At 44.6% G+C, this 24,041-nt stretch overlaps 1 protein-coding gene across 1 annotated transcript in view; it reads left to right on the plus strand.

The window, feature by feature from the left end:
- Positions 1-24,041, plus strand: part of LOC124195117 — a 49,431-nt gene that overhangs the window by 21,714 nt on the left and 3,676 nt on the right. The window contains exons 3-7 of the mRNA XM_046589622.1: positions 5,860-6,001; positions 15,709-15,785; positions 16,968-17,219; positions 19,301-19,603; positions 22,555-22,861. Coding sequence (XP_046445578.1) covers positions 5,860-6,001; positions 15,709-15,785; positions 16,968-17,219; positions 19,301-19,603; positions 22,555-22,861 — 1,081 coding nt within the window. The remainder of the gene's footprint in view (positions 1-5,859; positions 6,002-15,708; positions 15,786-16,967; positions 17,220-19,300; positions 19,604-22,554; positions 22,862-24,041) is intronic.

The raw sequence follows: 24,041 nt of genomic DNA on the forward strand, positions 1-24,041 counted from the left end.
ACGCCCGCCAGCCGAGTGACTGAGAGAGAGCTAGCTAGCTGCTATAGCTGCTAGGCTATAGGCAAGAAGATGCGAATGGCGCCGAATTGTTTACAGTTGACAGGCCGTTTGATTGCTGTAATAAATTGGAAGACAAAACGGCCCCGGCCCACAGGCCGAGAGCCTTATCGCTTCTCCCTTTCTTCTTCTTCTTCTTCTTCTCATAAGACCCGGTGAATTAAAGAAGGAAATGATAGAAATTCTTTTTTTCTTTTTTCTCTATTTTTCGGTAGAGTCAAAAGGCAAAAATAACAACAGCCCAATGCACTCACTCGAACTCTTGATAAGGTCTTTTTTTTTATTTATTTTTAAAAAAAAGGAGGAAAATAAACTAAACATTCATCAAGTTGTGGGGGGTAGACAGACACGCGCTCACTTATCCGGCGCGTACATTTCCTAGGGAAAGGTTTAAGGTTATGGGTTTGAAGGTTGGCAATTTGAGTCGTTGATAACAAGCTTGCGTATGCATATAAATAAATGGAATTAGACTACGTTACGCGCAAGGCCAACTGTGTGTGAAACACTGTTTGAACGGTTGGCAGGAGTGTAGTCGTTGAGCTGCTGCTGCTGCCGTCCAAAAGGCAGAGGTTTTTTAAAAGTCACCGTAATGACCGTGGAACCTCTTCCAAAACTGATAATGGCACATCGAGCAGCAGAAGCAGCAGCATAGAGTGGTGGTGGTGGAGGGGGGACCCATGTCTCCGTCTGTGGGCACAGACGCTTTTTTCCAAGGACCCTCGACTGCCTACTACTACTACTACTATGTATGTGTGCGCATTATTTGCCTTTCTCACGGTGGCTTAAACCTCCCTTAACCTCGTCAAAGGAGAGAATAAGAGGGCCCCAAACTGATTCACTGTGCAATCCATTCGTCACAAAAAAAAAGAAAAAAAGAAACGGGAATTATAACTTCTCTACTCTACTCTAACCGCGAAGGAAAAAAAAAGAGAAAAACTGAATACAACCCGATAGGGTTCTGTCTCTGCTGTTCACCGAAATTGTTGGTCTCTGATTTCTGGTTTTGGGGAGAAGAGACAAAAATAAAATAAAAAAGAACGAGAGAGACATATTTACGATTTTTGGGAACTGATTTGGGGTGTTGTTGCAAAGGGAGAAGAAGAAAGAGACAGGAGCCACACACACACACACAGCACCTGGATATAGTGCGAGGGACGGCCACCCGGACATTGGACGTTTTTGGGAGAGAGGACGCAGACAAAACAATGTTGTTCTGTTCGTTTTTTTGTCCATTCCGAAATCTCTCGTTTGCCTGTGATTTAACGACTTGCCTAGCTGCTCTGGCAACACATAGCACCCATGGAAAAAAGAAGCGAACGTTATGGCTCTCTTGGAATGATGGGGCCCGATGGAACTGCCAAGAAGGGGCCAAAACTCGTAAAATATTTTTGCGAGTTTTCGTTGTTTGTTTCCCTTATTTTACGACTGTTCGCTGACGATTCCGCGCAAAAAAATGGCCGTCCAACACTTTTATGGTTCTCTCATTTTCTCGTCTAATAATCATAAAAAGATTTGCCTGGTGCTTTTTTCCTTCTCCCATCTTTTTTTTCCCCTTTAGTGAATGTTGTCTAGATATAATAATATTTTTGAAGTCTATATGTTTCGGGAGAAAAAAAGGAAAGAAAATCTTAGGGGGGCAGCCGGGGTAAAGCGCTAAAGCCATAAAGCACTCTCCATAGAGCCATAATGGCTCCATTAAGCTCTGGCCAGCATCGCCAACAGGAGAAAGGCGGACCAAAAGTTTTTTTTTCCTATTCCAAAGTTTCTTCTTTCTTCCAGCGGAGGTCCGTATCCGATGCGAGTTATGGTCATGAGACGAGTATCGAAAAGTATCGGCTAGGAAATTCTTTTTTGTCCAGGTGCCGCAAAAGGGAAGAACATTTTTTTTTCTTTCTAGTGGACAGTTGACGATCTAAAAAAACTGAGGACTCCATCCATCATTTGTAGAAAGAAATCAGTTCAGAATGTCTTTTTTCTTTTTCTTCTTCGGACCATTAAAAAACAGGGAAATCAAGTCGTTTGACAGACAAAAGTTAAGCGACTTGACACACGAACAGTTTTGTTTGTTTTCCAATCGCTGCGATTTATTCCAATCGAAAGAAGAACAAAAGAAACACGATTCTTTTTTTGAAACGTTTTGTTTTGTTGGGAGACAAACGGTGTGGAATGGGGGGTGGAGTCGATTGTTGTTTGTCTGTTCCGGCTGCCCAGGTGATAAAATTTAATTTATGATGCGATGCGACGACTATATAGCAAACGACGATGGGGGCGCACACAAACAACAACAAGGAAACCGATTTTGATCTGGAAAAAAATAAAATAAAATAATCTAAACCCCTCTAACGGTTGGAAAAAGAAATATTGGCTTTGACTCGGATCGGCTGGGCTCAAGCTCAGGAGGTTTTTGTGGGTCGTCGTCGTCTCGGTCGACGAAATTTTCGGTCCCGTGCGTGTGTTTATTTGACGACCCCGGAGGGGGTTAGATGCCTAACAACTTGCGCAAGAGTTTCCTTTTTTCCATTCTATAAGCCGCAGGAAGGAAAATGGAGAGTTGTTGGGGGGGCTCCAATGTCCATCTGGTTATTTATTTATTTATTTAAATACAGGGGAAGAGAGCGCACAAACATAAGAAGAACAACAGGGGAAAAAAAGGGAGTTCTTCTTTTTATATTTGAAAAAACAAAAAGGTGGGCGCAACACTTGGACACGCGCGTGCAAGAGAGCGCGGAAGAACCCTTTTTTTTCTTATTTTTATTTAGTTACTTTTTTTCTTTTCTATTTTATACTTGTTTCCCCCCTCCTGGTGAACTGTTTGGGTTGGTTTCTTTAAATTAAATATTTTCCAATGAAAGAAGAAGGATTCTTTTGTTTTAACAACAACAAAAACAAACCCACCACCACCCCCGCCATGTTTTCCCATTTGAAAAAAGAATCGATTTGTGGCGGTCGCTATATTACACCGCAAGCTCGGCGTTGCGCTTTGCTGCCTGGACTTGCCTCCTGGAGAGGTTTTTTCTCTCTCCCTGGAACGAACACATTTTCTTTTAGTATAGAAAAGATATGCGCGCTCTATGCTCACCAGGTGTGTCATGTATCAAAGCATTTGCCTTGTGTTTTTCTTTTTTGTTTTTCCCCATAACACAAATGGGCGAGAGAAGAAGAAGAAGAAGTTTATTTTTGTTTTCCTGGACTCATTTCCATGAAAGCGCCATTTACAAAATATTTATATTTATTATTAAAATCCGTGCCGTATCGTCAACATTCCATTGGGTTTCTCTCCGTGATGGGAGAGAACCGTGAATTCGTTTGTGTACTACACACACAAACACACACACGCACTGACAAATAAGTTGAAATTTTTATAGTTATAGTTTCTCTAGTTGTTATTAGAGCTAACGCCCACTCGCATGAAACGAATCCCAAAAGGCTTTTGTATTTCTCTTCGATCCATAAGGTTTTAAGAGCTTTTAAAAACGACTACTATGTTTTTCGGTCGAAATTCCATTCCGACTGGGTTGAAGATGATCTGTGCAACTCGACTGAACACGGAACAGCTGCCATTTGATGGTAAAACTTTTCATTCATTCTACTCGGGAATTACCAAGTTTTTTTTTCTTTCGGTCGTAAATAATAAAAAAGAAGAAAAGAATGGGGGCTCAAACTTTTTGGGGTTTGTGATTGGCTTCATTGAAAAAAACAAGACGACAACCAAAAATTTTTTCTCGACGATGAAATGATAATCTTCTTGTTCCTCGTGTTGTTTACCTCGGCACTCAAATCATGCGTGTAGGACTAGTAGTTGTAGGAGTAGAGGCTTAAAAATTAAGAAATACACACACACGAAAGGGTTTTTTATTTTTTTTTATTTTTCTCGAGTTGTGTGTCGCTCTCTCTCTCTCAATCGGCTCCATTGTTGTTGTTTAGAAGAAGCCATAAGGATCCTAACGATGGCCAGCCGAGGATAAGGTCTACATCCATACATGGGCCTTTTTATTTTCACCGTTGCTTTGCAGGGCTAAATAGGAAACTGTCAACCACATTGGGCATACATCTAAAAAAATCTAGAGGCTGAAAAAAAAGCTTTTCTCCCCATTTTTGGGGGTGCTGCATAAAAACCATAGAGCTCTTTTTATTTTATTTTATTTTTCCACCCTTCACGGGGGGATACCTCTTTTGTGTGACATGTTCCACGACCCCGTTATGGCTATAGTTATCATATTTTTCCGGGGCTATTGTTGTGTGTCGGTGATAAGAGGGGGGAGATGTCCTGCTCACACACATACCAAACTCTGTTGGAAAGTGTCAAAAAGAAGAGTTATAATCACCTCCAACTGTTAATCTCGACTCTCTTTTTGGAGTGTCTAAACGTTAAAAAATACCGAAATTTGCCGCCGATTTTTTCCTGACATATTCTAAAGGCCGTGAATGAATATTTCGAAACATTTTAAAATGGTTGGAATAGTTTGGACCCGTATATTTTGATAGGGCGGTCCTTATATTCCTGGTAAAGGCCTTTTTTTTTTCTTCTTTCTCGTGGGTTGTCAATAATTGACGGACAAAATGTTTTTGTTCAACTCCCGGGGTGTTTCTCCGTTTTGATATATTTTGTGTGTGCGTGTGTCACTCGTTTGCGGAAAAGAAGAAGAAGAAGATGGAGGGGAGAAGAACGTCACCCGCTGGCATTTCTGGAATAATAAGGTGACAGCTTGTCGTTGGCAGTTGTCACTCGTCCTGTCTATGTCCCCCTGCAACTATTGCGCCATTCTTCCCATATCGCTCAGCTCGCAAACGACGTTGAAAGAAAAACGGGAAAAGATCTCCACCCTCTCCCATCTTCTTCTTCTTCTTCCTTGTTGTGTGAGCTCCTATTTCTTCTGGCCCTAAAAGAAGATGGAGCAGCACGAGCAAAAGAATGAATGCTGATATCTACTCTCTCGGCTGCGAGGATGCTCTACATAACTTGTCTCTTTTTCTCGGCCATGATGGATGGTGATGGAACGAGAACGGGCAGTCCTTGCAAGTCGAGCTCGTCGAGCTCTAACCGCTCGCCCCCTGCGCATCCAGCTCCTTTCGGCCTCTATGAAACATTCATGAAAGGCTAATAGGCCGGCCGACATGACGTCGAAAGCTTAATTAAACGTCCTATTTACATCGTCAGTCCAACTCGACCAATTTGAATGAATAATCAGCCTCCCCCCCCCCTCCCCCTCCCGGCTCTTTTGCTCCGGAGCAGAACAGAACAGACACACACAAGATTCGCCTTTTGATTTCGGAAGACGCGGGGGCTGTGCTGCTGCTGCTGGATTTTTCACTTTTGATACAAGCTAAAAGCTGTGATGCTCGCCCAGCTGCAGGCCGGCATCACAATACATATATTGCGTAAGCGATTCTATTTTTAGAAATGGAAAAAAAAGAAAAGAATAAAGAATAAAAGACTTTTGAGAGTTAGACGATGAGAGCCTTTGGTTGGTTGTCGATCGATTCGAGCGAAGGGCGGCCATATATCTTTTCTATATATATGTAACATGAAGTGTGTTTGTTGTGTTGTGTTAAAAACGATTCCATTCTTATTGTGCCATGTAACACGACTCCCACACACACACACACACACACGAGGACAACAACAACCAACAACTCTGTGTGTGTACACTCGATGAATCTCTCTCTCTTTTGTGACGCCATCCATCTATCACGTCCGGTTGAGAAACGGGATCATCCCTTTTCTCCCTCCTTGTCTTGTCAACATTTTGAAGAACTCTGAGAATTTCATGCCATTTCTTGTTTTTCTTTTTTCTTGTTCAGGGTCCAGTTGCCAACTGCCGGACGCTTGGAGAGGAACCTGGTTCCAGTCGGGTCTCAACACGGTGCGCATCAATGAAACGACCATCGACTTCAAGGGGAAATGCCTGGAAAGCGACGGAGAATATTACCTCTTCGAAGAAAAGTAAGTCCAGTCCAACCTCGAATAACCTCTTCTCCTTCTTCATCCAGTGTCGCCCTATTGCGGGGTGTATCTTCTTAGATTTCTAAAGGCAAAGAGAAAATGTCGACGGGATGCGGGTCATTGGTTCGTTTGTGTAATACAACTCGGCCCGTTCCGTACAGGACACACACACATCACTCGCTATATTATTTGTGTGTGTGTGTCCTTTTTGGCTGGTTAGACACGCCCTAGGAGCCGTGTAGGATGAGCGAAGGGGGGAAAAGAAAAAAGAAGTCTAGATCATTGAGGTACTCTGGAGAGTTGGATAGAGCGACATTCATCTTTGATGATCTGAAAAAGGGGGAAGGCCCAGCAAAGAAGAAGAAGAAGAAGAAGGAACAGAATCCAAAATTCCCAGAGTCTCTACGAATCCCTTTGCCCCGGCGACTTGCATCGTCTTCTTCTTCTTCTCCTTTTTTGCTGTAGACACAGCACAGAGTCAGGCCCGTCTCGAGGGAAACATCTTATTAGCATAACGACGACGTCTTTCTCTATCTACGTCTCTCTTATCTCTCTGTTGTCATTTTCTTTATTTCCAAAGAGATCGTGAAAGTTTCTCAAGAGGCTGACAGACAGACAGAAGAAGAAGAAATAAAAGAAATAAAAAAGACTTGTGCTTCTTCTTTTCAGGCCTTGACGAACTTTGACGAACATTTTGGCTACCGTTAGCCGCTTTTCTCCTCTCTTGTATGTGGTGATAGATCGATACTTGAGCTCGTATACATACACAGTTTACACACACACTAGTCCTCTCTTCTCTGTGTGTGTGTGTGTGTGTCTTTTGGAGAAGAGAATAAGAGTCTTGAGGGCCCTTTCGGATGGGATGTGTACAAGAGCTAGAGAGTCTGAACTGGATTTGCTGAAGGGGGCGAATGCGATGGATATCTTCCAATAGACCACCCACCCCTTGATGCTCCTATCGAAAGGCCAGCTGGACTTGATACATACATACATTCTACGTACTACACAGTACACACACACACACACATGTAATGTTATATCTATCTAGATAGACGTAGTAGAATATATTGTTGTAACTGGTACACACTGGATTGTCGGGTAGGGGGGGGGGGTTTATACGAGGCTAGAGAGAGGGCGTTTGTGTGTGTGTGGAGTAACAGACAAGTCCCGGAGCGAGTTGGAGTAGTCCGGGATTCTCTTTTATAATATAAGACTCTCTCTCGCTATAGCTGGGATCTGACGGCAGACTTGCAAACAACAATCCTCCGCAAGTGCACTGTGTTCAGCAGCGCACGTGTGTGTGTCTCTCTCTCTCTCTTGTAGAAAGGAGAAGAGCTCCAGGGAATATATATCAGAGCCATTTCGGGCTGTACCAGTGGCACCAGCTTCAGCTAGTAGTAGCTAGGGGTAGTAGGGAGTTTCTATCTGATGTTTTGTAAGTGTGCGGATTGCCGAAATCAACTATGTCCGCCACTGGCTGAATTAATAAGAAGCTTTAATGTTGTTGTACTCTGTACCCCCTTATTCCCTCTCGCCCAACTAGCACTTGTGATTGCTCGTTGAAACTTGGCCACACAATTCCGGAATTACCCCCCTCTGATTTGATGATCCAACTTTGGGTTAAAGGTAGAAAAAAAGAAAAGGGGAGGAGGACATATTTTTTGTTTTCTATTCTTGAGGGCGTTGGACCGGACAAAAGAAGTTTTCGGTCCGTCCAGCAAGGCCAATATGTTGTAGGGACCGTCCACAGATTGGGGGATTAGAAAAAAAAAAAAAAACTTGTTGGGGTCTTGCTGATGTTTCGGTTCCAATCAGAAGGAAAAGGAGACGGGCCCTTTTGGAACGGAAAATCTCAGCAGGAGTTGAGGCTTTGAATAGGAAAGGCGATTGGAAACTACAGACGAGGGGAGGTTTAGGACGCCTGTAGAGAGAGAGAGAGAGGGTTAACTCAATTCCCAATCTGTGGCTATTTTGTATCCGACCTAATGTCGAGAATTGAATTTCATTCATTCATTTTTTTTCCCTTCTCCCCCCTCTATATCCAAGGAGCTACTGTTGTCGATGGGGGGTGTTCCTTGTGTGCTGAAGCCCTCAGATTCCCAATAGAATTCGATAGGCGATAACTTTTGATCCATCTCTCTTCTCCCTCTTCATTTTTTTCCGTTCTTCCATTCTTCCGGCGTCTATTTTATTCGATCGAATTAAGTAGATGTGTAATCAAATTCACATCTGGCGCTGCCCGCACTCGCTCACACTCGCCCTCTCCCCCTCCTCTGATATTTTCTGTAAAACGAGGCGACTGGACAAGTCAATTATTTATAGTCGACTCGTGACGTGTGAATAGTACAAGAGACTCGTAAAAATGGAGAGCCCCAGAAAATGGTTAATAAATAAGACTTATATATAAAAAGCTAGGAGAAGAGAGCACACCCGGAGGATGACGGATGAAGGCCGGCCATCGTCGCCAAGAGAACGGGAAAAATTATCCCGAAAATATCACTGGGGGTACACTCGATATTGAATCGCCGACGACGTTGGCTCCACACAACACGCTAGCCGCCATAGGGGTCAAAAGGATATTTCCAGAGTTAAAAAAAAAATAAAGTGATGGACTGTTGTGACCCTGGTGTCTGTCGGGAAATGGGGGGTAGAAGACGTGAAACTTCGTGACTGATGTCACCATGGTATTCGAGTTGACAGTTTTGGGGTTGTCGTGTGGACCCAAGTTGTGAACACATCCGATCAGTTATTTAAAAGAGCCTATTTGATGCCCCCTTCGTCTTGTTCTGCGGGACCACGGGGGTATGATCGTAACGTGACAGATGATCGTCAGTCGACAAGACGGCGTCTGATGGGACATTCGGAGCTCTCCAGCTTGTCTCTCTTTAAACGTCAATCCATAATGAAACGGGCGACGTTTAGACATTTTAGAAATTCATGTCTCATTTGAAGTGAAACTCGATTGCATGACGAGTTCATTCGAAAAAAAATCTCTCTAGACTCCCCACCCATCAGCTTTGTGAGCCTCGTTTTATTATGTACACGACCCGACAAGAGTATAAATGGTCTTGTCTGCCACTAGACGGAGGGATAATAATACAAGGGACATGTTGAGCTATAGAACATCGATTAGACACGGAACTAAACTGTTCTGCATTCAACCGTTGAAACCATCCTCCTGCTCTCCAGTCGACAATGGCTACTGCTGAATTACTTACATCCCTCACTAGTCCCAAAACGACTCTGTCCAGCAGCATTCATTTTCCTCTTTTCTTTTCTGCCCTTCATCCCGCTGGCGCTTCTCTGCGGATGAGTTGGTGGGTGGGTTGATTCTATACACACAGACAGACAGACACACTCGTGTGCTACTAGATACATTTGGTTTGTCAGCAGGAAGTATAATACAGTAGCAGCAGGCAGTATAACACACACACACACCACCACCACACAGTCTGTTGGGGCTGTTTGCGAGATTGCTATCATCTATCAGAGTCTCTAGCTCTCGCAATTGTCTATCGTACAATAGGGTCCGGCCAGCCCCGTAAGTACTGTTGCAGTTCGCTACTCTCAAGTCGGGCTTAGGGTGGGGGGGGGGATGACGTGGGTGATGGTGGACAGAGATAGAGATGCAATCTTCTCACTCTACTGGACCTCTCTCTCTCCCTCTCCTCTTGATTCATCCAGCGAATCCGGTGGAAGGAAAAGGAATATCATTCACTGTGACTCGGCCGGGATCTACGCCAGGCGATGAATCACGCGCCGTTTTCTGTGTTTCATGTTTTTATATAATATCTTGATGTTGGAGCCCGTGAACAAAAGAGGCTTGCTCCTACCGGTCGTGAGTTTTCTCTCTCTTGTCCCAAATAAGGGCCATTGAAAACATATTTCTAGCCATTTGCGTCTCGACTGCGGATGGATGGATGTTTGTTGTGTTCAATTTCCACGGAGGCAAGGACGACATCACAAGGCCACCACCCCGCCACGGCTGACGCTGCTGCTGCTGCGGCCTCTCAATAATTCATTGCGTATATTTAAACAGCAATTTTGAGATTTATCTCCCCCAGCTCTCGTCTTTCTGGTACTAGATGAGATAGAAAGAGAAGCCCAGGCAAACACACTGGGGACCCTGCGCCCGGACCTCGCTCCCTTCCCAATATTATAGAGACCCCCGTGTCTATAGATATCGGACCCAAGGTGTGTTGTCTCGTGTACACTAGACTAGCTCGTTTTTAGTGGTCGTACGGAAAATGATGTACTATTTTCTCCCCTCCCACCCACCCTTCTCGGCTGCATATCTACTGGAGAAAAACTGAGCTCGTATTTCCCCATCACATTACACCGTCATCTGTGCGCTCCACGCCATTCAATACCGCGTCCGTCCCCTCTCCAACTATCCTGGGCATTTTTCTTTTTTAGTTTTTCTAGATATTTATATGTACACATAACTCATGTGGCACAGTGTTGTTCATCTATTCAACCCTCGAAGCTCAGTCTCTCCATTTTTATATATATCAATGCTTCTGTGTGTGTGTGTGTGCAGCAGGAGCGATTAGAGTGGAATGGAATCAACCCAGAAGGGTCCCCACCCCCTCTACTCTATTTGAACGTCGGTATAAAAATGAAATTTCGGTAAAATGTTGTAGATATTCGCAACAACTCCATCAGAGAGAGAAGCTCTAGTAGTTTTTATTTTTTAAACGACAAGAGGATTATTTGAAGGAGGGGGAAAAAAACCTGTTTTTGATAAAGGGGCCAGGAGTGAAGCTCCTGGCTCGCTCCTGGCTCCTATAAAAGTTTTTGTTTACCGTGCAGAACTCGGCTTATTTATTTGGAAGCCCCCCTCTTTTCTTTTATTGACTCATTTTGCACTGGGAAACGTTGCGTGTGTCATCTGTGTCGATCCTTTTGGGGTCCCCATTTGGTGACACACAAGCACACAGAGAAACTATTCTAGTTTTCCCTTTTATGCTGTCGATCTCAATTGGAGCTCATGTGCCCGGGACCTACTTGTCTTGTGTTTTTGCGAGTTATCATTTTCCTATTTGGCCCGACAGATCTAGGAGAGCTCAGCATCTCCACGTGCCTTATACATATGGAATAAGTCCGTGGAACGATCTCAAAACGGATGGCTCCGTGCCGGATGGGGCGGAGGGTTTTTATATGCCGGGGCTACACATTTTGATGAATATCAACATATCAATATTAGAAGTACTACCCCCGGTACTACTTTCTCTAGCTATAGTCAAACTCGACGGGATAGACGAGCAGCAGGAACGTGAAGGGGATGCAGAAGCAGCTGCTGTTCTGCTGCAGCAGCAGCAGCAGCTCTTGTGAAAGATATTGATTCCCCTCCCCCCTTCTTCTTCCGTAGATGGAGGAGACTTTGGGATGTGGATAGATTGGTTCCATCTACCACGGGCCTGCATTATAGATATATCCACTGCACCAGTCTCATTCCGTCTCCGACGTCAGCTGAGAAAACGTTACTCAACACCCACCACCAGTTGATGTTGCTCGTTGGCTTTTACCAATTATCCAGCAGCCGATACACTCCCCGGCGTGCTGGCTAATACTTTCCCTTGACGTTCCCCATTTTATAGATGACCCACTACGTTTTTCTCATCTCCTGTGAAACAAAATTAAAAACAAAAAAGGACAACCCCCCCAAGACAAGGACAGATTTCGTTACACACACACACGGGAGGGGGGGATTATACGTAATGGCTTCTTTGAGGTATAGTGGTGGTGGGTTAGATAGACTCTGGTTGATGAAATGATCAGTCTTCTTAAGGAATGAAGGTGTGTGTAGTTGATGTCTAGATGGACACAAGCCGTCCATTTCCTTTCAACTCGACTTCTATTGTGTCTTTCTCTCTCTCTCTCTTGTCTCTTGCCCGTCTGGCTCGAGCGTGCCATAAGTTTCCCGGCTCTCTTTTGTGTCGAGTTGCGACAGACGACAGATGATTCGAATGAACTTTGGAGGTCTCTCAAGTTGACAGTTGTCAGCAGGAAAAGAAGAAGAAGAAGAAGAAGAGCGTGGTGGTGGTTGGTGGTGGTGAAAAGGGAACGGTGGATGGTCCTTTTCTCTTTCTCTTTCTGTGGGTTTAAACAATAGGAAAATGGAGGGTGCGTAGAGGGATGAATGTTTGCGTCTAATCGTACCAGTTCCGTTCCGCACGGCCGGACTTCCACAGATATCAACTTGGACGGGAGTTATAAGTCTTACGTGATGTTGTGTGTCATTGATCTTTTTTCTTCCTACTCTATATTGCATTTGCCAGCGCTCTGGAACAATCGAAAAGAAGAAGGGGGGGATAGAGACAGATAGATATGTGTGTGTTGGTCGTCGTTCACTGCGTGACTTTGAGAGTTTCGGAGCCGAGGGAGAGGTAAAAGAGATTCAGGGCGAACGACCGCCGATCGGAATGTTGATGCCGAAAAACGTCGCCGACATGAGCTCAACCAACAACCCCTCTCTCCCGCTCTCTCGCTTGTGTTTTGTGTATGTGATGTTATTTGACTATCTTTCTTCTTCGGCTCTTATGTGTCGTCGTCGACAAGAGACAACAAGAGAAGAGAGAGGGAAAGAAAAAAGCTTTGCGTGAGAGACCTTTATCGCACGCATCTTTCTCCCTTCCAAACTTCTTCTCGGCCGGTCTTATCTTTCGGCTCTAGTCGTCAAGGAATCCCTGAGTTTTCCAACATTTTTCGGTGGGGGGGTTTCTACACACATGACTGTGTTTAGTTTCGGTATTTTTTTTTCGGTTGGGCGGAATTTGGTGTGTGCGGGGGTTATTTAAACCAATGTCGCACAGCTGCCCAGGTTTTAAGCGCGCGGTCGATTATATTTTGCTGGCGGAATCGAAAGTGCAATCACCGTGAAGGGACGGTTGTTATTAGAGATGTCATTTGTGTGGGCAACGTCAAGAGAGAAGAACATGACAAGTCTGTTGGAGTATTATGGGATGGTCATTTGGTCTACCAATATTGGCGTTGGGTGTGGAAGGTACCACACAGAAAAGGGGGGGGGGAAATGAAAGTACCCTCCACTCACTTCATATGAGTGACCAGAAATAAATGTGCGATGGGTGCGGACAGTTTTTCTTTTTTCTTTGTCCAGGAGATGTGTTGGTTGTCCTCGGTCGTCTGTTTGCCACGTCGTGCGTGTAGAGAGATAGATATATTGCTGACACATTGTTTGAAGAAGAACGAACCAACCAACAGACTGGTGGAATATTATAAAACATTCACGGAACTAAAAAAAAAAAAGGGGGAAAAAAAGGGTGGACTTGGCCAAACAGTTTTGTTTGTTCTGTCTAGTCCGTGTCACTTATTGGCTAACAATAGACAGACTGAAGAAACAAAAGAAAAGAAAAACCCACGCACTTTATTAGTATTGATGTTGGACACTTTGATGTGCCCATAAGTTGTGTCGAGGCACTTTGACGTCGAGAGAGACCAACTCGGGTCCCGTTTGACACCAGACGGGAAACGGAAAAAAGAGCGTGAAGATGATTAGCCAGAATTTTTTCCTTTTGTTTGAATTTGTCATCTTTTTTCAAACAACAAAAGAATGTCAATAATGAAGCAAGTTCCCAACCTGCGAAAGGATAATTTGAATATCTCCGGAGAGAGGATTCAAAGGACAAAAGCATCTCTTTAATTACTTAGTAAATCAATCCCCCCCCCCCCCGCTATTTTTCTTGCTTGCCCAGCATTGAGGGAAAGAGAAAAGACGTCCCGTTGAGCTGATGCCAAACAGACGAACAAAAAAAAAAAAAAAACACCGAGACCCGTTCGCGTCGGTCTCTCGCCGTCGAAGGAAAAGTTCATTTCTATGCAAAAGAGAAATGAGGAGGGGGGAACTATGTCTGGTGGGTTCGGTTGTCCCCTCGGCCGTTCATCCACCAACAACAAAAGGAGAACACGAAGACGAACGAGGCTTATGTATCGCCCATCTCCGATGATGATGATGATTCCTTGGCAGGCAGCACCACCACCACCACCAAACGGGCTGAATCGCATGCCGTACATCTATATAGATGAGCCAGAGAGCAACATAGACTGTGAATGTATATATACACTAGACGCGTCGGTAGTATATGTTTCTTTTCTGGCTGCTAAAAAGAATAGAAAAGAAAAGAGAAAAGAGAAAAAAAAAAGATAATAATAAAGCGTGACTTTGACGCTCAATATTTCATATCCGCTGGGTTGCGTCGTTGCCGACATTGTGAATTTATGAGCGCTCGTACATCTCTGGGCCCCTGCCTCAGTCACCGCCTATTTATTATTTCTTTTTCTTCTCCCCTCTACTTTTTTTTTTCCTTTTTATTGCGCGTGTATATTATAAATCGCTCGTCATTTATCTCTTTCCCGCATTGGGATTTTTTTTTATTTCGTGAAAAATTCGCAGTTGCTATTTCGGTTGCTCATTTTCTTTTTTTTAAATAAGAGATAAGAATCTCATCGATCTGGCCCGCCGTTTTTTTTTGTATGGGGGTACGGCATGCATGTACATATAGGTTGAAATTTAAAAAACAAGAAGAGAATGCGAGAGTTGTTAGCTGTTCCCCTGGCCTTTTGTGTTTGTCACCGTGGATTGTCATCATGGCGACGAGTCTTTTCATAATTAGCCAATCTGCATCCCCAGCACCCGACTTCTCTCTTCCTCAATTCTGCCTTTTCTACTATAGAATAGTCTTCATTATTAGCCGGCTTTTGTTCTCCCAGATTATGCAGTATAGACTTGTAAATCAGACTTTTCTCTCCCCCCCCCCTCTTTTACGTAATTCCTGCAAATGATACAAAACCCCAGCCGTCTTCCCCCCCACCGAAATGGGCGTGTACGGAAGGAGACGGCGTTCAAGTTGGCGTCGGATCAACTGGAAATAGAATAAAGTTTCCCCACTGTTTTATTTTTCCCACCTTTCTTACTATATTATACTACCCTCTCTCGTTATTATTTCACGGATAACTAGTTAACAAGGCGCCGTGTTAACTGTTTCGTATAATTAGCTCGAATATATACCGGAGGGGCGACGTCGATCGATTTGTTCCGCACCGGAAAAAAAAAAGGAATTCGTCGTCGTCTGACGGAAGAAAATAAGGAAGTACAGTTAGAAGAAGAAGGTCCAGTAGTTGTAATAGTTACAATTGCAGAAACTATCACGGATGGGAAAAGGGGGGGGGGGACCCCTTGACAAGACTTGGTGCTAATGAGCATCGTCGCCCCTGATGTTTCATCACGGCGTGCGAGGAACGCGTTCAGCTGGCAACAAATCATTCGCTTCATTCCCGACTATTCAAGAAGCTCATCCCGTTGGAAACAGCAGGAGAAGGGCATTAGGCACGGCATGGGCACACGATCGACCAAAAGGGGGTTCCCTTTCTTCCATCCCTATAGGTGTTGGTCACGAACAATATTTCCCGTGGTCTGTCTGAATTGTTTTCCCCCAAACGTAAATGATTTTTTTCTTTTTTTAACAAACTGTTAGCGTGTCAACCGGCCATAATCGATCGTGATAGCGCCATGAAATTCTTCCGCTGAGCCTCGATTGTTACGTGTACTCTTTTCCTGCTATATCCCACGTCGTGAAAATTTCTTTTTTTATTCCCTTTAGAAGAATAAGAAAAAATTTGAACATTTTCTTGTGTAATTTTATTAACCGATCCCACCTTTTTTTTTTCTTTTGATGATTACTTTCCAGGCTGGAGAAAGAAGAGAAATGTTACCGCTGCCTCTTCATCGCCCAGAAACATCCCAATGTTCTTCAATACAAAGAATGTAAGTCGTAATAAGGAGATGAGTCTCTTTATTTTCTCTTATTTTTTTCCCTCCCTCCCTTGTGTGTGTATGTGTGTGATAGACTATCCCTCCTCCCCTCCGTGACGTTATGTGTGGACCCCATTTTATGATTGTATTTGATGCGTCTTGAGTGGCGCTTGCCGGTTAGTTGGCTGGCCATCTTTTTATGTCTGAGCAGAGATGAAACCTATCAGGCGACCTACAGCCCGGCCAATGGGATTGGGCGCGGTGTCTTGAATTTCTGATCAACATTACAACTTTTTTTTTTCTTCTTCTTCTTTCTTTCTTTCCCTTGAAACCGTCAGCTGCTCTTAGTAACTATGACACATACGTCTCCTCCTACTCTTCGTACCCTCCTCCTTCTCCCTGTAGTCTTCCCATCTCAAATAAAAAGCTCTTTTTATTTTCTTATTTTATTTTCCTTTTTTCGGCCTTTTGTTTCCTCGGACGGCCGTCGAAGAAAATCAAATCAAGGAGAAGAGTGTTGATGCCATCCAGCACATGAAGGGGGGCGGAGGAACCTGACATGACTTCGTCATTTTTTTCCTCCCCCTAGCTCTCTCGTCCCCTAGATCCTCGACTATACTCCTTCAACTTTGCCCCCAAGTACTTTTCCATATTTCTTGGTGCCCAGTTACAAAAAGAGCATCAAACGTTCTATAAAGGGAACGATCGAAATGGTTCATCAACATTGAATGAATGGGGGGAGGAGGATCGATCCTTGGCCCTGGTTGCAGCAGGTTCTTTTTTTTAAATTGTTCCGGGAGGGGGTAGTAGTAGTGAGCACTGCATGTGCAGAGAGTGCGTGGGTAACTTGTTAAGTCTTTCCAATGAGAAAGTCAACAACTGTTCATTTTCTATCCCGCATTGATTTATTCCTTCACTCGGTCCCTCTCCACTCTCCTTGTTCCGAAAAACACACGGAAGAGCACCAGCACCCGCCAAAGTCCAGTCGACTGTGGCAAATGGATCGATTGGACGCGTGAATTTTGCATAGACTTTGGCCATTGTGTCGCCGGGGCTTTTGTGTCGTTTGGTTTCCCAACTCTACTACTACTACACGTCGTCTGCACCGAAACTTTTATTTCTCCATTTTTAATCATAAACTTTGTTTGTTTGTATTTTATTTTATATCTTCGATCCTGACCGGATGTGGAGCAGCTTATTGCGAGGGTCGAGACACGCTGGAGAACTTGTGCAGCATGATCCCAGGTGATGCCCAACAGTATTCGCTCTTCCGGCGTGACGCGGCTCCGGTCGAGTGCCCATTCCGCGGATCGTACACGTTTACCTATTCGCGGGGTCACGGGGAGTGTCGCTCGCCCGTTTCCCGGCTCGACTCCTGCACAGAATCATGGCGGACTTTCTTCCGATACCAGGCCTGCCCCGACGTCCAGGGAACCGAAAGTTCAGGTAAAATGAAAGCTTCCACAACCAAACTTGAATTGATTGCAGTCGAGATTTCCACTCATTCATTCATGAGACGAAAGACTTGTCCAGCCGTCCGTCCAGGCGGCCGAAGAAGGTCGAAAGTTTTCCCGTTCATGAAACTTTCATTCCGCACAATGTCCACACGTACTGGGCTTGCCTGTGTTTTTCAATTATTGATTGGAACAGGAAGGAACCATGAGAAGAAGACCAACAAATTTGTTTTGAATCGATGGCCTTTGGCGCTGTATGTATGGGGGGGGGGGGGGGGGTTTGTCGGGCATTTGAAAGTTTCATGTTTGTGTGATTATGATCAAAGTTGACATGTGTGTGTCTCTGGGAATAAGCCGTCTGTGATGTCACCGTTGCTGACGTTGATACGGCTGGGCCGGCCGGCGGCCGTGCTGTATTGACATTTTCAAGTACTTGAAATGTAACGACAGGAAGCTGCTGCTGCTGCTGCTCCTCCTCTGTGCCCAGGACGTCGTACAAAGAGCATCAAGGAAGCTCTTGAAACTTTGAAAACTTGCCATTTTCTCATTCCGGCCGAGCGACGAGAGCGTCATGAAAAGCCGGGGGAAAATACACAAGTTGATAATCAACTTTAGTTTTAGACTAGTCGTCGTCGTCGTCGTTCGTCATCACATAAACACTGTAGTCTGCAGGGATGGGCAGACGTATGTTCTTTTGACGTAATAATATACCTCCCAGCTCAGGGAAAACAAAAGGTTATATAGCTGGACGTAATAGGCGACGCTGAATAATATTATTTTTCTTACACGAAATTTTACTCGCTGACTTTGTGTGTATAATTTTACTTATTGCCTGCCGATTATGTTTTACAAGGATTGTCGTTGCCTCGAAATACGTCTGGAAGAAGGGAAAAAAAAATCTAGCTCCTCCTCGTCGCTTATTGACGTTTCCTCTTCCAGCAGTTGCGTAGCTGAAAGAATGTGCAGTTGATTGCGTGAGAGCACGAATCCTCGCGTCGCTTATTTTATTTTTTTTATTTTTTTTTTGTATTTTTCTTTCCTGGCCCTTGTGCAGAGACGTTCAAGAGTGAGAATGAGACAGCCGACCAGCTAGATTCCACCCATATAGCTACGTATAGCTTGTGTGTGTGTGTGTGTATGTGTGTGTGGAACGTGATATGAAGAAGAGAGGAGCAGCTATGAAGGGTCTAGAGGAGGAGGTCCGGTTCATCTCTTTTGCTGATCACGTCCCGGCGCCCCCGTCTGTGCACACACGTCGTCGTCGTCTTAACTTTTCTTGGCCACGGCTCATCATCTTCCAAGGCTTTTTTTTCTTCTTCTTCTTTTCTTGAATCTTTTCTTAAACGTTCGATCGCTCACGCACGATGGCCTCTTTCGTGCCCGTCCACCACTCTTCTTCATACGAGATCCAGCACACGACTGGAACGCGTGCCCGACGGGGGACTCTCTTCTCTAATCCTCCCGTTGTCTAACCTAACCAGCATATGTGTGTGTGTATCTATCAAGAGAGTCGACCGTGTCGTTTGATTAGAAAAACTTGCCAGTTCATACTTTCCCTTCTGCCAGAGAACCTCTTCTTCTTCTTCTTATATTTTTTTTTTGCTTCTTCATCAAAGTCTCTTCTGAATTGGGGATAGAGAAAAATGCGGTAATACGAAACCAACACCAGCAGCCAGACAAAAGGGCAAGAAAGATGAATCAGGCAGAGAACTTTCACCTTTTTCAGTCCTTCATTTTTTTTTTACTGAAATAAATTTATTTATTTATTTATTTATGTGTGTCGTTTGGCTGAACACAAAAGGCTGGCGAGAGATGAGAGAAGAAGAAAAAAAACATGATGCCTTTTACATAGTTCTATGAATTTCAAACTAGTCTCCCCCTCTTCTTCGGCTTGTATAGCTCAATCGAAAATGCAATGGTTTTCTTGTCTGCTTGAATGTTCAAGTTGGTGTCGGATACCGCACCGCGTCCAGGGATGAAGCTCTGGAAAACATAGACTGTGCCTGTTTTATTATTTCGATTCCTTTTAAAAAATTTCGTTTTATTGACTGTTTGTTTGATTCGATTCCGCAGAGGAGCAGCTGGAATGTTTGGCCCAGTGGAAGGACGGATCCCTGCGCTACCTGATGGGCCGTTTGCAGCACCAAGGCGCCACCAGCGACGAGGATCGTTACCGATGTTTCGTTTACGAGAAAATCCAGCCGCCCCCATCGTCGTCGCTTTCGTCGCTTTTACTTCCGGGCGGATCGGGATCCCCGCCCGCTCCCGCCGAACGCCACCGTCCAGTCACCATTCTGCTGGCTCAGAGCGGCGATGCCACTTGCAGCGGATTGACTTCGCCCACCGAAGGCTCTCGAACTCTCAAACTCACCAAAGGTAAGTCTGATCAAAAAAAATCTGATCAAAATCTTATTAATTTTAATGCGGGAGGCAGTCAAACGAGATGTGAACAAATCACCTACAAATTAAAAAACAAAAAAACACAAGAAATAGAAAGTCTGAAGGAAAAATCGGGACAGGAATATAATGAGACAGCCAAAGAAAAGGAGAAGTTGATGGATGGAGAGAAGAGGATTTGATCGAAAAACAAAAGGAGGGCCAAGACGAAGCTTAGATATTATTCGTTAGCACTCTTTGCCACGCTCGATTGGTTCCACAGATACTAGTACGCGTGTATGTATTTACACGTACGGCGATAGATGGGCAGATAGTACGTATATACAACTCTATAGAGACGTCACACTGCACACGTCAAGACAGACACCACAGCTGTTTCTTTTTTTTTGAGGTCACGCAGTTAGTCAGATTCCTATAAAAAAAAAGGAGAGATGCACACTCTCTTTATCCCGAAATAATAAATAAAATGATGGACCTCCATCGAATGGATTTTCACTTTTCATTTTCTTGCTGGACGTGGTGTTTTCCAGTTGTTACGCCGACCGCCCGACTTTTTGATGATTTCCATATCAGAAGCCTCTCTCCTCCTCTTCGAATGGTGAAGGTTTTACTTTTCAAAGAGAGTTTGGAATCACAAAAACAGCCTCCAGTGGTAGGCCCTCGATGTCTTTCTCCATTCTTGTCTTTTCTGTTTATTATAACATACATGGCGTAGTAGTAGTGGTAGTGGTAGTAGTAGTAGTAGGCTATTATTTCGTTGGAATCCGCCCAACAAAATGGGGAAAAGAATGGAAGAAGAAGAAGAAGAAGAAGCCTCCGTGCATTTTCGTATGTCTATAATGATTTCCCTGTCAGAGTGAGCGCGGAGCCGGGGAGCCCTTGGCGACTTTTGTTTGATCTCTTGTCAAGTCCATTTTATTTCTATTTTTTCAACTCTTCATCTTCTTCTTTTTTCTATTCTATACCCATCCACCCCAGCTCTTGTCTTCCCAATCCCCGCATCGTCGACTTCGCTTACAAAGACTCTCTCCATTTCTCTCCATCTTTCCCGTCTCTTATTCTCTCTCCTATACCATGTTTTCGACTGAATTTTCTATTTCTGGTCCTACTACTGTTCGTCCGTTTTATAACCCAACGGGGTAAACAAGGAACCCCAAACAAAAGATGGAGAAAAGATTCAATCTTCTATTTCTCTGATTCTTTTTTTGTTTTCTCGTTCATTTTTCAGTCCATTCTTTATTTTGGAGTGGATTTCTAAATGACTGAGCTTGACAATCAGCGATTTAGGGGGACGAAAAGAAGTTCCCAATCAGACGTGTGTGTAACGCAAGGCTCTTGACGAATTTAAACGACATCACACACGCAAATAAGAGAAATAATTAACTTTTCCTCTTTAGATTTTTACATTTCTTTTTTAACTTTTATTTTTTTTTTCGCTCGTCGAGACACTACTCCGAGTAACTGGGGGTGACGTTGATGATGAACTCGGTTGTCATAGCTACGCTTTTATAAGAAACCAACAAGGAGTAGGAACGAGCGTGGGGGGGTTATTTGACAAGTTTAATCTGAACGAGCGAATAAAGATAAGAGAGAGAAAAGAGGGTTTTTTTTTCTTCCTCCTCCAGTGTAAGGCTTGAACGAGGCATAAGCCATAATGTGTGCTCGCTCCGGGCTGGCTAAGCCTTTTTTTTTTTTCCTGAACGAAAATTCGTGTGTGTGGGATGTTGGTGGAAAAATGGGAGAAAAGATGGAGAAGTTGTGTAGTTACTAGTCCCAATGTTTTATATCAGAGCTATTCATTTCCTGTCCTGCCACACTGGTGAAAGCTCTTCTTAACCATCTCTCATCTTCTCCTTCATCCCTGGGAAACAAAATATGAAAAGACGATGGGCGAAAAAAAATATAAGGTCCCGCTTGCCACATAAGAGCAGAACCGTGGAGTTAATAAAAGTTTCCCGCTTGGGGGAGCCCAAAAGAAGACGATATACACCTACTTCTTGCGCCCACTATACCACCGGCTTATCTTCAGACCTCCGATGGAGTGGAGGGCAAATGCGGGAAGAAAAAAAACGGACGATCGTTACCCGGAGAGTCCCGGAAAAAAGTTTTCGCTCCGGCCTATATGTATGGACCGTAACATCCGCACAGTTCACTTTCGCCCTTTTTCTTTTTCGTTTTCATATTATAATATTGCGCGGGGGTGATGAAGAACCGGGTGGCAGACAGGGGGTTGCATGTGCATATTGATCGACAGAGTGAGAGGATCTCTCTCTCTCTCTGCGTGTGTGTGGGATTGTGTATTGAAACTTACAGGATATAGTGGCGTTGCTTTTCAGTCGACAACTCATTCCGCTCGGAGCACAGTTGCAACCATCCTCCTTCTAGGCTTCTCCCTCCTCCTCCTCCTCCTCGGCTCCAGTCATCCGTTCGCTCCCGACTCAACAAAGTTTTGTCCCCGGCGCTACACACAGACACACAAGTTTTCGGGGGGGTTGGGAGGGGTTGGGAGGGAGGAGGAATAGTTCGGTGAAAGCCGCCTTGTTACTCTGTTATAAACCTTTCCATCCCAGAGATGGATATGTGTGTGTATATTCTCATAAATAAAATTTCTTCGTTTTTATTTTCTACTCTCCTCCTTCCACCTTTTTTTTTAATTAAAAATTTGTCAAATTCAAAAACGGGTGGGGGTGGAAAAGTTTTTTAATTACAGACGAGGTGGGCCTCCTCCTGTATTTATCGCAAACACATCCGCTTTTTGCCTCGAGTTATTCACAGTTTGAGCTCGCGTGTGTGTTGATTTTTAATTAGGTTCTAATTAGTCCCGCCGACTGCTGGAGATGTTTTTTTCCTCCATCAAATACCCTGGCGCTAAAAAAAATAAATAAATGTTTTAATTTTGTTTATTTGTTTGTTTGTTTCTTTATTTATAGCTGAAGCGGATGGCCGCAAGTGTCACTACCCGAGCTGGTTCCTGGCTCACAACAGATGGCAAACACTGGACGGACGCTGGACCTACGCCCTGCACAAGAACTCTACAATGCGCATCATCAATAACACGACTTCGGGACACGCAACTCTGTCGTCTGCCGCCGTCATCGGCGGCGGTGGCCTGTCGTTCGGATCTGCCGCCGGATCGGCCAGCGTCGATTCGCGAATGGAGCAGAAAGCCGCCTGCCAATCGGTCCTGGATCTCGGCGATGGAGCGGCTCGAGTCGTGGCTCACCTCTCGCAAGGATGGTGCGTGTGTCACGTATTTTTATTCCATCCTCTTCCATCATTATTATCCCCATCGATACTTAAACCCCCCTCCGGCTTTGCGCTCTGTATCGAGGTGAAGGATCGCCAAAACAGTGGGATCCGGCTCGCTCTCGAAGTGTACTTCCAACGGAAGTGGGGCGGGGGATTTTTTTTTCTTCCGGAACGGAAGCAAAAATTGCGAACCTTCTGCCTTCTATCGCTTCTCGATCGCATGCGGATGAGCGGAGCAACAAGGATTTTTTTTTTTTTATAATTTCTTTCGTGTTCCGGAATCATTATCATAATAATCCGCCGAAAGGGAAGAGGACGACTCTGTCAAACGGACGACCGTCAGGGGTTTCCTTTAACGGATGAGGAGGAGGAAACGAGAAAAAAGGAGAGAAAGATCGATGCACTCTGTATAGTACATGTTGTGTGGGTGTGTGTGTGTGTGTGATCCGGATCTTTGCGTCAATACGCGTACCGGTGCACTAGTTTTTCCTTATTCGTCAATGTCGGTCGTTTTTCCCTCATTTTCTTCTTCTTCTCATCATTTTGTATTTGCTTCAATCCTGGCCAATGTTGTTCACCCCGCCTTTGACTGGCGCTTCTATAGAATCGGCGCCTTTGGCTCACGGTTCCTTGTACACAACTACACAGACGTATACCGTGGCATCAAGATCCCGCCTTTTTTTCTTCTTCTTCTTCTTTTCTACGGCATTTCCCTCATATCAATCCTAGACGGGATCTTTTCTTCCATCACCTTCTCCGAGAAAACTTCCCAATGCGGCAATGGGATAGGTGGGGGTCCTATTTTCTCTGCAGCAGTCACGTGCACTTTCATTTGATTGGGCCGCCCTATCTTAAGCGCTCCCGATCTGCGTTAGCGAACCCGAAGGATCGGTAAGGGGTGTGGGTGGATGGGGGGGGGGGGGGGGAATGAAATTGCGGTCAATGTTGATCCGTTCGTGTGTGAGAGAGAAATAAGGTACACGGAACTGGTGTGTCCCACAGGAAAGACCCCAATTCTCCTTCCCCCTTTTCCTTTTTGCTTGAACCCCCCCCCCCCCCCCTCATCCGTCGGGTCCGGCGCGTGTGTATCAAGATTTGCTGTCCGCCGAAGAGAAAATTGGCAGTTCCCGGCGGAATGGCCTGAAGCTGAAGCCGCCCCGAATTGATA

This window comes from Daphnia pulex, chromosome 5, assembly GCF_021134715.1.
Source record: "Daphnia pulex isolate KAP4 chromosome 5, ASM2113471v1".
NCBI classification, from domain to species: Eukaryota; Metazoa; Arthropoda; class Branchiopoda; order Diplostraca; family Daphniidae; genus Daphnia; species Daphnia pulex.